Source organism: Spermophilus citellus (assembly GCF_964194105.1).
Source record: "Spermophilus citellus genome assembly, chromosome: 16".
Taxonomy (NCBI): domain Eukaryota; kingdom Metazoa; phylum Chordata; class Mammalia; order Rodentia; family Sciuridae; genus Spermophilus; species Spermophilus citellus.
In genome coordinates this window covers 75,982,637-75,996,140 of record NC_138196.1, presented here as the reverse complement: position 1 = coordinate 75,996,140, position 13,504 = coordinate 75,982,637, and the positions used below count along the sequence as shown (strand labels likewise).

Sequence of the window (13,504 nt, the reverse complement as noted above, 5' to 3'; positions counted from 1 at the left end):
TGGAGAATGAAAAGCCAATCAGTGCACTTGCTGTGAGTAGGAGAGTCACTGGAGACAGAAGATGTCCCTGATGCTTCCAAGGAAAGCCACATGGTCAAGCAAGACCTGGACCCATCCTAGCGCAAATGGCACTAGCAGAACTAAGAAGCTGCTCTCAAGTTCCCCCACGAGCGACCCCTATGGGAACTCGGCTGACTCTTAACAATAGATAGAAACAAAGTCAATTTTGACCAGCTTTATCTTAAACACCTACCAAAAACAGTTAAGCCAAAACACAGTCATTCCTGGGAGTAATGAAGGACAAGAACAGCTAGAAAAGAGGAGACAGCAACTAGGCCAACAGTCTCCATGGGGAATGTTCAGTCAAGTATGGCCTTGGCTCCTCCCCCTCGCAGGACCCCTATTAGTCCTCTTTATGTTTCTCCTAATAGGACCATGACTAATAAATTGCCTACAGAAGTTCCTACAAGATCAGATACACAAATTCACCAACCAGACAGTCAATCAACTACTTCTTTAAGACTACCAGTCCTGATGCCCAAGACAGAGACCTACAACTCATGACCAACTCCTCTGGCTCCAGAGACTCTGCCCCCATCTAAAACCCTCTCTAGCCCCTTTTCCAGATTTTACAACCCCTCTTTCACTTCCTAGGAATGAGAACTACTCTCCAGCAGATCCACTCTGATTGCTCTGTCTGCTCTACAGTATCCCCACAAGGAAGCATCAAACCTAAACTCCCCACACATCAGATGCGGAGCTACCAGCCAGACGAAGACTGGTAGATCAACTTCACTCACATGCCTAGGCACAAAAAGCTTAGCTACCTACTTACTTGAGTTGATACTTTTTTAGGTTGGATAGATGCCTTCCCTACATCCAGGGAAATTGCTAACACCGTTGCCTCCATCCTCATTGAGGAGATAATTCCCAGTTTGGACTTCCCACCACCATCCAATCAGACAACGGTCCAGCCTTCACTTCTCAGGTTTTTTTCAACTAGTCTCCAAAGGCCTCAACATCACTTGAAGGCTCCACACCCCCACCAACCCCAATCCTCAGGTAAGGTTGAGAGGCCTAAGGGCATTCTTAAGGATCATCTCACTAAACTTGCTATTGAACTCAGGCTGTCCTGGCCCAATCTCCTGCCATTGACCCTCATCTGAATTCAGGCAGCCCCAAGGGCACCCTCAGGCCTTAACCCCTTTGAGCAACTCTATGGGTGCCCTTTCTTAATCAACCAAAGCTTTCCAATCATTCCTCATCCCTTTGTGTGCTACCTGCCTGATCTCACACTTCTATGCAAACTCCTAAGGGAACATGCAGACCGGAGCCTTCCTGCACCATCATTGCCTCAATCCCAGCATAACCACAAACTGAATTGGACTATCTTCAACTGGGTGACTCAGTCTTACTTCAGTAACTGCATCCTCAATTGTTGGAACCTCACTGGATGGGACCCCATACAGCATTTAGACACTCCCCATGGTACCATGTCTCCTGCCTTAAAAAGGCACCTGTTCCAAATGTCCAGTCCTGGACTTCCACCACGACCACCAAACTCAAGATTTTTTGCCAACTCTCTTCTTTTACTAATCATTAATCTCTCTCAAGTTTTTATCTCAAAACACAGATGCCACTTTTATATCCAAGCGACATGGCACCAGGATGATACCACCCACTCTCAGTTTATGGGTCAAGGCGATTGCCCTTCCACTGGCTGCAATCGGACCATCACCCTTAACATTTCTGGATTCAACCAAGTCAACTCCGATACTTTCTAGAGTCCCCACAACAGGATCAATGGCTGATACCAAAGATCTCCTCCACTTAGAAATGGTTTGATGCTGTCGACAACCTATGGCTTCAAGGAACTTTTATGTCCTCTGGCCCTTCCAAGAAAACTGTCTATAGCCACTGGGTGTTATTTCTGGCTGCCCTGGTGTTCCCAGACCTGTCCCCCGAACATTCCTCCACTTTCCCTCCTAGGTCCCATGTCTCCCATCATTAAGCAGGTAGTAGCCAGAGGATTTTACACTGTCCCCATTTCACTTAGAAAAACAAAAAGGGAGGAATGTTAGGTGCAGGACAGGCTGAATTAAGTTGTCTGCTGGGCATGCCAAACAAAGTTAGCTGCAGGGTGACCTGGCCACTCAAGCCCTCTCTCTGGTCCTTTGTCATATGTTTGCGTTAAGTCTGAACACTCAACCCCACTCACGGCTGAACACTCAACCCCCACTGGTCTGGTGCAACAGAAACCCACATCTGACCCCTGCCCCATCTGTATGAAGGCAGAAGATGACACCCTTAGCAACTACTGCGTGATCCAATCATTGTCTGCCAACAAGGAAGGCAGCTTGCAGACCCAGAGACCCCATTAGATTTGGACTATAAAAACTCCCTCCTGCCGGTCCCCGCCTCTCTTGCTTTTGCTCTATCTTCCTCTCTTGCTTTTGCTCTCCTTGCTCTCTCTTTCCTCTCTCTCTCTCTCTCTCTCTCTCTCTCTCTCTCTCTCTCTCTCTCTCTCTCTCTTTTTCTCCTGTTTTGCACTGCTGCAATAAAGATCTCTTGGTTGCTCTGAGTGTTGTGGTCACTTTTCTTTCAATTGGTATTTTAATGGAGACTACATTGAATCTGCAAATTGCTTTGTGTAGTATTGTCATTTTAACAGTATGAGCTTTCTGAATCCATGAACTTGGGGGAATCCTTCCAAATCAATTATGTGAGGCCAGCATGACCCTGATACCAAACCAGACCACAACACAAGGAAAAACAACAAAAGACTGAACAAGAGAGAAAACTATAGACCAACACCCTGATGATCAGAGACCTCAAAGTCTCCAGTGAAATGCCAGAAGACTGAATGCAAGACCATATTAAAAAGATTATTCACCATGACCAAGAGTGAGTTATCCCAGGAATGCAAAGGTGGTTCCACATTAGCAAATCAACAAATGTAATACATCACAAAAGGAGGGATAAAAAGCATATGATCCTCTGAATAGATGCAAATAAACACTTGATAAAATTCAACATTCCTTCATGATTAGACAACCTGAACAAATTATGAATCCAAGATTATACCCCAACATAATACAGACTAAATGACAAACCACTTGCCAAGCGTCTAATAAATGGGAAAAATCTGAAAGCATTTCCTTTAAGATCTAGAGCAAGACAAGGACAAAGACAGTCTCACACTCTTGTTCAATATATTTCTGCAAGGTTTGTTGTTGTTGTTGTTTGTTTGTTTTGTTTTGTTTTTGGTACCATGGATTAAACCCAGGGGCATTTAACCCATGAGCCTCATCTTCAGCCATTTTGTTTATATATATATATATATATATATATATATATATATATATATATATATCAACAAATGTAATACATCATATATATATATATATATATATATATTAGAGACAGTGTCTCACTGAGTTGCTTAGTGCCTCACTATTGCAAAATGGCTTTGAACTCATGATCCTCCTGCCTCAGCCTCCTGAGCCACTGGGATTATAGACGTAAGCCCCTGCACCCGGCCTATTTCTGCAAGTTTTAACCAGAGCAGTTAAGAAAGAGAAAAAATAAAAGGTAATAAATAGGAAGTGGGAAAGTTAAATTATCCCAGTTTGTAGATGATATGAATCTTTACATAGAAAAAAAAGCAAAGACTTCACTAAAAACCTATTAGAGCTCATAAATAAGTTGAGTAAAGTTGCAGGACACAAATCAACGTACAAAAGCATGTAGCATTTTGGACAGCATTTAAGGAGTTTTCTGAGAAAGAAATAATCAATGAAGTACCATTCATGATAGCAGCAAAAAAAACATAGTAAAATATCTTGGAATAAATTAAATCAAGAAGTGAAAGAATTCTACAATAAAAATTATAAAATACTGATGAAAGAAATTGGGTGGCAACGCAACCTCAGGAGTCTGTTGGGCTCCTTTCCCTGGCAGGGCTCTACCCTGACTTCACTCCCAAGTGCCATGGGACTGGTGCCTGGGACTGCAGGTAGACACGCAGCACTGTGAGTTCAGCATTTTCTATTTCTCCTTTACCCTCTCACAAAATTGTCAAGCTGCCTCACATTTCAAGTCAAACATGCACCTGTACCCACAGTATTAAGCCCATCCCCCCTTCCCAAATTCCCCAAAGAATACTTGCAATTCTCTTAAATTCTTCTGGGATCAAAACAAAGCAAAACCAATCAAACAAACAAAAATGTGTGCCACATCAGGAATTCTCTTGAAAGTACTGACTCTCTAAATGAAGATGAAGGTACCCATGGGTTTTTTTTCCCCCATTAAATCTACTTAAAACTAGACCATCCAGTTGAATGGGTCCTGAAAAGCCCCCTTGTAATATAAAACCTCAAGTTTTCAGCCTCGCTATCTTTCTTCCTCTTCATTCTCCATTCTCCATTCTCTGTGCATTGAGAAGAAATGGAAGTCTAAACCAAACAGTTCCTGTGGCTTTTGTGGTGAGATGTTTTTGCACGAAGCCCCACATTTGCTGTTGCAGAGGTGGAGGTCATCAAGTCAAACCACAGGGGACTCGCAACCCAAAGAGAAATTAGAGGATTCAAAGGTAATTCCTATTGGTGGCATTATCTCCAGTTGTCACAGGATAAAAGGCAAATAGCTCTGTCTAAAGGTGGTGTCTGACAAATGAGCATGTGAAAATGTTCCACTAACATGTCATTAGGGATTTCACATTAAACAACCATGAGATCCTCCTGCACATCTCTTAGAATGGCCCAAATCCAGAACCCAGACAGCACCAAATGCCGGTGGTGTTGAAGTTACACAGTCGATTCTGATGTTCTCATTTGGCCGAGAACCATTATTACATGGAGAATACCTTCAACATTGTATTCTGGCAAATGAAGAAAATCAGGCAATCCTTTACTATTATTTCTTTTACTCTAAACATAATGAATTACAAATCAAAATAAATACATGAGTAAGGAGAAAAATGTAACACTCTATATATGCTTCAATGACTAATAAAGGTCAATAAGTGTGGGAATAAGTCTATAGAAAAATAGATTCCATTCTCTCAAGTGTTGTTTTAGTTTCATGTTTTTGAATTCCTACCTTCTAGACTTTACCATTTCTACATCTATCCTCCATAATTTTGGGAGATAATAAAATAGTTGAGGTTTAGACATTTGTAACTAATAAATGTGTAATGATGTAGAATGTCACTAAAATCATTGTTTTCAAACATGAAGTCCCTCAATGGCAAATTTATAGACTATGACATATATTTTTAAAAAGCCTTTTCTCTATAAACAGGAGAAAGCACTGCTTGTTCAGTGATGGATGAATAATGGCTTCCCAATGCATAGTAGGCACTTCAGTTGGAAATACTGACTCCGTTCTCCCTGGAAGTGCTCAGAGTCACCTGTGAAGGGTTGGAAGGGTGCCGTAATTCAAGCCTATCCCTTGCTCTCTGTTGGGGTGACTTTCTGAATGGGTGTGACCAGCATGTGTGTTGAGAAAGCAGCTGATGATCTGCATATATGAAGGGCACAGGGTCTCCTGGGTGGGTGCAGGCACAAAGTACAGCCAGGTTCTCTCGATGAACCCAGTAAGGCATCCTGAAAACTTCCTTCAGGTCCCAGAAACAGGAAGAGCTGTGCTCCCTCTGATCCAGTGATTAAAATTTCTCTGGGTGGTTTTGCTTTGTTTATGTGATTTTATTGTCCTTGGTCATGCTGTGTTTATTCTAACTTTATGGACACTGGGAATCTTACGTCAGTCCTGTTTACTTCTCTTGTTGGTTTGCTTTTTTATTCATTTTTAAGTAGTTTGGAGCAAAAGTTGGAGCTCATGGTTAAACATGCAGGGTGAAGTAGTTTATATTTCATGTGTCTCATCTGACCCAGGGCTTTAGGATCCTGTAATTTCTTGTTTTCTAATTTTCTTAACGGTTTCTTTTCCTTTTGTGTTATGCTTTCTTAAGTTTCCTAAATTTGTGCATGCATAAATGTGTGTGTATATTTAATGGAGAGGGTATTAAAAATAAATTAAAATGTTGTACTCCCTGTACTCTTGATGCTCTGATTACAGTTCCCTAGACATTTTGTCCCTTTTCCAGAATTAAGAGCATTTAGCCATATTATCTCACTAGAATGCTGGTTTTCTCTTTTTCCTTTATAGGTCTAATAAACAGTCTGTAATTTAAGATTTAAGGGGCACATCCCAAACAAGCTTCTCCTGATGAACATTTCCTCTGTATGTCCTGATTTTACTCTGTATTTCTTAGAACTAGGCTGGACAACAGGGAGAGACATTAATCTCTTTATCCCCAATCTCGACTTAGTAAATGGAGACTTTGTAATGGTTTTTATTAAAGAACTAAAGAAAACAACCAGATAAGCATAAACTGCACAATGTACTAAATCCATAATCTTGATGGAACATATTTATTACCTGATTTATTGAGTATTTATCATTTTTTCTAGGCATTGTGCTGATCATAAGTAACAAAATGGGGGAGAGGGGTGATTTTCAAGAGTGGTCAATGGGTTATGAGATATGACTGCACCACTAGAAAAATTTCAATAGAAGCATTATATATAAAAGAGATTATTACTACAGACACAATAATAGAATTTTCCTGTGAATACTATACTATTACATGTGCTTTTTCATACAAGATAGTTTTATAGCAGGCAGTGTGGAGTATGGAAGGAACTAAGAATTTGGATTAAAGGTCCCTCTTCAACAGTTCGTAGCTGTGTGATCCAAAGAAAAACCACCTATTTTCAGTTTTATCTGAAACAAATAATTGTCATTATTTTGCAAAATATGTGCAAAATAATTACAGTTATTTGTTGCACAGGATTATCATAAGGATTAAGTGAGTTCACATAATCAAGTACAGATCATAATGTACACCTGAATATTTTTATTACCACTTTAGGCTATCCTGATTATTTTACACCATCAAATTTATAATCATGATCATTTCCTTCTTAGAAGCTGAACAAATTCAGCACTTATTGATTTTACCAAGATATAACTTTAGAGGCATCACATAGGGTAGCCTCAAATCTAGCACAGTATTTGTTCCAGAAGCTTTAGCTGAGATTAGACTTAATGTAAGAGGAGGAAACCAACTAGGGATATGGAGAAAAATGCTAAAAGCACATCAGAGGGGGAATAAAAGTCCAAGAAAATAAAGGGTCACAGAAGAAATAAACAAATAATGAGTAAGTCTTCCCCCAACTCTACCTTCTGCTCAAAGACAGGAGCCAGTAGAGAGAGGCTTTTGTCACTGGCAAACTCAATGACAGTCCTCCTCCAGTGGGTCATCCATAGATGCATACCATCTACCTCTCTAGTTCAAGGACATAGCCCTCTCATCTCTCTTTAGCTTTATATTTTCATACTGTCATTACATGTTTCTTAGAAATTCCTCAATGCTCCTCAGCTTTTCATTACAAGAACAAATACTTGAGATCATCAACTTCCAAAGAGAAAGGTTCATTTTGGCTCACTATTTTGGAGGTTTCACTCCATGGCCAGTTGCCCTGTTGCTCTGGGCCTGTGGTGGGAGGCAGCACATCAGGGGAAGGGGTGAGTGAAAAAGCAAAGAAACTCACCTTTTAACTGGGCTGCAAAAGAGAGCACAAGAAGAGAATGTCCCACAGTCCCCTTTGAGAACACATCCCTAGTGACCTGAAGACCTCCAACTAGGCCCCATTTTTTCAAAGTACCACCGCATACCAATAGCTCCATGATGAGGACAAACCTTTCAATGCATGGACCTTTGGGGATCATTCAGCTTCCAAACCACAGCATGCTCTGTGGAAACTGGCAAGTCATGAGTTGTTAATTCCATTTTACAGATGGAGAACTGAAAAGATAGTCAAATAAATTAAATTATTTGCATAAGGTTGAAAAGGTAGTTAAGATTGCTGACACTTTCATTTCTGTCCACATTGTACCCTCCCACACCAAAAGTTTATTTTCCTATGAATTCTTTTCTCCTTTTTGTATTTCCACTACATCTTTTTTCAGTTTTCCTTTGTTTCCTGCCTGAGACTTCAGCTTTTATTGGATCTACTCAGTCTTGCTATTAGCATGAAAGACTAAAACGTTTTGCCTGGAATTGGCTGCAGATTCCATGTCAATTGCAGTTACATGTCCCCAAAGACACACAAGTCTCTGTGAGCTGTGTCACAGCAGTTCCAGGGGTTAGAAGGCCAATTTGGTGAAAGGGGTTGTCTTTTAAGGAGAAACTTCTATCTGCTGAATTGTAATACTTGACCTGTGGACTGAGGCCTTGTGAGAAATACAACAACTTTTGCAATTAAGTGACTCATACCATCTTTCATCAAAGTCATTGGGACATCAGGAGGAGACTGTTAAGTGTAGTCACATTTGTGTCACTTTAGTTTGCACTTAGATAAGTTTCTGAACTTCCTTAAATTGCCATTCCCATCAGAGTTGCATGCAGCCTTTCAACATTGAACCCACCCAGACGACCCAGACGCTATGTTGATTGCAACAATAGCAACCTTGGATATAGCTCTTATTAGCAAGACGGAAATACCCTGAATGAAAAATGAAGTTCTAAAATACTAGCAATAGTGCAGATAAAATGATCGATTTAAAAATATGTTTGCTGTACAAGAAATGCAAATTAAAATAAGAAATTGATCAAATAATGTTATGTGCATGTATGAATAATAAACCACAGTGAAATCATTATTCTGTATAATTATTATGTGCCATTAAAAAAGAAATAGAAACATTATTTCAGCTAGAAAATGAACAAGGAAAAAAATGTTTATAAGTTAATGAGGTTGTGCAGCCAAAGAAATCGTCTCCAGTTGTATTAAGAAAGAAATAAACAGAAGAAAATGTAAATATATGAAAAGGAATTAGCTCAATCTTAAAAAAAAGAATGAAATCTGGATACATACTGCAAACATAGATGAACCTTGAAGTATTATAGCAAGGGAAATATGCCTGGTGCATAAAAAGAAAAATATTGTTTAATTCCACTTATACAAAGAACCTAGAATAAGCAAATTCACAGAGTCAGAAAGTATAGGGAGGCTACCAGGGACTGGGAGAAGACAAATAAAAAGTTATTATTAATGGATAAAGATAAAAGCTGGAGAGGATTTGGGGTAAAAAGTTCAATTTTATATAGTTGGTGAAAATGCACTTTGGAAAACAGTATGGAGACTCCTAAAAAGACAAAGAAGGAAACCGACATATGACCCAGCTATTCCACTCCTTGGTGTTTATCCAAGAGAAGTAAAATCAACATACTATAGTGTTATAGGTACATTTATTTATGGCAGTGCAATTAACAAGAGCCACGTTATGGAACCATTTCATGTGCCTGTCAATAGATGAATGGAATAATAAATAGAAATATATATATATATATATTTTTCAGCATAAAGATGAATGAAATCATGTATGTCACTTGCTGATAAATGGATGGAACTGGGGAACATCATGTTAAATAAAATAAGCCAGACTCAGAAATTCAAGGACCCAATGTTTCCCCACCTATGTGGAAGCTAGAGCAAAATAAGGTAAGACAAAAAGGCAGTGGGGGTGGGAGGACAGGATCCTGTGAAAATAGAAGGTAGATCAGTGGAGTAGAGCAGGGAGATAGAAGGGGAGGGAGGAGGGACAGGAAAAGGAAGGAACAGTTGAATGACATTGACCAAATTATGCTCTGTGTATACAGTGAATTTCACCTTTGTGGGTATTTATAAAGCACCAATAAGAAAAATAAAAAAAAAATGAATAGATCAATAGAGCAGAGGAAGGGGAACAGAGTGAGAGAGGAGGGGAGGGAAAGAGGAAGTGCAGAAGACTGGAATTGAGCAACATATTCCATGCATGTATGGTTATGTCAGAATGAAGCCCACTGCTGTATTACAACAAGGCACTAATAAACACATTTTTTTAAAAATGGATGTCATAGAATAATTGTGATTTCCCCCCTTGACTACGATTACTTTGCAAGGTTTCAGGTTGCACGGTCATTTTTATAGTGTTGTGCTACTCTCTAAAGTGCCTGCGTTAAATAAAACTTAGTCACACACAAAAAAAGTATTCTTTCCCAGAAATTGATAGTTGTAGTGGTTGCACAACATAGTGAATGTACAGAATGCTACTGAATGATAACTGAAAACTGGCTAAAATGCTAAATTTCATGTGTGTTTTACCACAGTAAGAACTATTTAGGGGGGAAAACAGAATTTAGGTGACTGAAACAAGAGGGCAGGAGATCCAGGGTTGGTGGTATGCAGTCGGGAATTCCAGCTCATATAATTTAGAATAACTAACACAAAACTTGTGTCTCACCTCTGTGCTGTCATTCATCTCATACTGACAATACCATTTTCAACCAAACCAAACTTGAGCCAGCAACTGGCCCAACTGCTGTGGCTTCCTAACCAGCTCACCCTTACTGCAGTATCCACCAATTCTCCGAGTTTCTTGACTTATGATTCAAAGCTCTGGGAACGTATGTCTGAAAATCAGATTCTCCATCACAACTAGGTTGTTCCAACAAGGAAATATGTTTTTGGTGGCTGCAATGGTAAGGGAGCCCTATAGCCACCGAGACTTTCATTGTGGGAATCTTGCAGGCATGGGAATGTTAAGACAGGTGGATCTTACGAATGAGAATATTTATTGTTGTGCTTTGTGTTTCACAGTTATGATTCTTGTTCAATAACCATTGGTTTTTAATTCTGCACTTTGCACGAAATCCATTTTGAGCTTTCTCTTGAAACACAAGCTGTAACTGAACCAAGTGGATGGCTGATAGTCACCCTTGACTAATTGTGCACCAGTATGTAAATGCAATAGTTGGTGTCCGGGAGTTCTCCTAGAACTGACCATTTGAACCTGAAATAATACACCTTCTGGGACTATAGATACCAGAGATTTCATGTTGCCATTTACACACATCTCCCTGTGACACTACTCCTTCTATTCACTACGAAAAAGCACTGGCTACTGCACATCCTGCCAAGTGGATAGTCCTTTGACTTTACCTTGGGCAACTTGATGACATTGCAAACTGGATGAGTGCCACCTTTATGATCATGGTCTCCCTAGACTAGGGGGACAATTTCTTTTGCAGATGCAAAGTGTTTGGTTTGTTACTAGCATTCTATGCTCAACTTTCTTTTACCTATCATTCTCTGTATTTTTGTATATATTCCTTTGTCCTTATAGGCTGCTTCTGTGTGCATCACAATAAACTGATCCATTTAGAAACTCTCTTTACTTTGCTCTGTTTGAATTAAAGGATAAAAAGACCTACCCCTTCTAGAGGAAGCACAATTCTTGAGGTTACATTTGTCATCAGCTACTGGAGAACTGGAGCACACTGGCTGGTGTGTCATTCATGTAGGAACACTTTGTAAATTACTAATTAAAAACTTTCAGATATTATTTTTAGTTGTAGATGAGCACAGTATATTTATTTATTTATTTGTTTATTCATTTATTTATTTATGTCATGCTGAGGTTTGAACTAATGCCTTACAAGTGCTAGGCAAGCACTTGAGCTACAACCCCAGGCCCTAATTAAAATTTAAACTCAAATTAACTTTCTAGATAAAAATATACAATGTGCAGCAAAAACCTGGAAAACTTTCAAGACAACTATGCAACATATAAAATAGCATCCAAAGGAAATAAATAGAAGCAGCAGACCTTGTATTGGGCTGCCCAGATCCTCAATTAACATGGAAGAAGTCATTTCCCAGTTGTCGTCAGTGATTCCAACAGGCAGCCTTAAGTCTTCCTTGGAAATACTTTTACTAAATAAATCTTTCCCAAAACTACATCCCTTTTGAGTATATCTTGAACCTGAGAGGGGCTGACGTGAGGAAATAAACTCTTTTTCTCTTTTCTCCCAGCCTAGCTCCATTCTGAAGTACCAGTCCAGGTTCAGGGATGAGATGGGCATTGTGGCTTAGATATGAGGTACCCTCCAAAAGCTCATGTGTAAGAAAATGCAAGATCATTCAGAGGCAAAAGGACTAGGTTATGAGGGTTGTAACCTAATCAAAGGCTTAATCTACTGACACGGATTGACTGGTGATTACTAGCCAGGCAGGATGTGGCTGGAGGAGGTAGGTCACCGGGGACATGCCTTTGGAGTAGATATCTTATCCCTAGTGAGCGGAGCTCTTTCTCTGCCACCTCATCTCTGTGTCATGGGCTGCTCTTCCCCTTTATACCCTTCTGCCAGGATATTCTGCCTCAAGTTGGGCCCCGAGCTGTGGAGTCAGCCCTCTATGAACTGAGACCTCTGAAACCACGAGCCAAGTAAACCTTTTCTCCTCTAATTGTTCCTGCCAGGTCTTTTTGTCATAGCCACGAAAAACCCTGACTAAAACAGTGGCATTCACTAAGGCCCTGACTAGGAAACATTAAGCCCAAGTTCTTCTTTTGCCTGTTCCTGCTTCTTTAATTCCATTACACCAAATGGTGTGCCTGAAACTGTTTCCTAATAAATTTTTTGCATGCTAAAATTCATCTCAAAATCTGCATCCCCAGAAACCCAAACTAATACAGAGTACTGCTGGAAAATGACATGGACATGACGGGCCACCACTGTATCATTTTAGCAGTCGATGTTTTGGAGATGGCTTCATGGTTGAATATGCAAATAGCACAGTTATAGAATACCTTAAAATTAGCAAAGGGGAAGACTGAGAGTATAAAATGTAAACTCTGAAATGTGGAAGATAAACTTAAAGAATTCTCCACAAATACCAAGGAAACACCAACTAAAGTGAGAGGAAATGTGAGAAATGAGAATAGCTATCAGAGATGTCCAGCAGCTAATTGGTGCTCCTAAAGAACAGAAAACACATGAAACAACAGAGAAAGAAAATTAAAAATTTTTGCAATATTGAGAGCCTTGTAAATAAGATATTTTTTCCTAAATCATCTATCTGGAGTATTTGAATTATTTGATCCTACTGCTTTGTATCAGTGGTTTGTTGATACATAGCAAATTACCCCCAAACCATAGCAGTTTGAAAGAACACATATTTATTATTCCACAGTTTCTGTAGGTGGAATAGGGGAAAAGTTTATCCCAGTCTTCTACCCCAAGTTCCTAACAAGGCTGCACTTAAGACACATCTAGGAAGGGATCAGCTTTGAGTTCAGTCAGTGGTTGTGGCTGAATTCAGCTCCTTAAAGCTGCTGAACCGAGACGCTCAGTTTCTCACTATTGGTCCATGGTCAGCCTCAGACCTGTCATATGGGAGTCATTGTTAACAATGTGAATTCATATAAATAATAATAAAAACATTTTCCATATCTCTGATTGCAACAAACTAAAATTTGCTTGTTTTTTTTTTCATGTATACTTCATTATTTTGTTCAAAGGTAAATGCATTCCCAAAACTCACCCAAAAAAGCAATGATTTGGTAAGGTGATAAGCAGTGTAGAGAAACTTCAGGTGCCTCAATGTACCTGAATAAA

The 13,504-nt window shown here is 39.6% G+C and overlaps 1 protein-coding gene across 1 annotated transcript in view; it reads right to left on the bottom strand.

The window, feature by feature from the left end:
• Window positions 1–12,834: 12,834 nt before the first annotated feature.
• Window positions 12,835–13,504, bottom strand: part of ADAM28 (ADAM metallopeptidase domain 28) — a gene marked incomplete at both ends in the record, with an annotated part of 52,228 nt that continues 51,558 nt past the window's right edge. Inside the window, one exon of the mRNA XM_081269673.1 lies at window positions 12,835–12,864. Coding sequence (XP_081125799.1) covers window positions 12,835–12,864 — 30 coding nt within the window. The remainder of the gene's footprint in view (window positions 12,865–13,504) is intronic.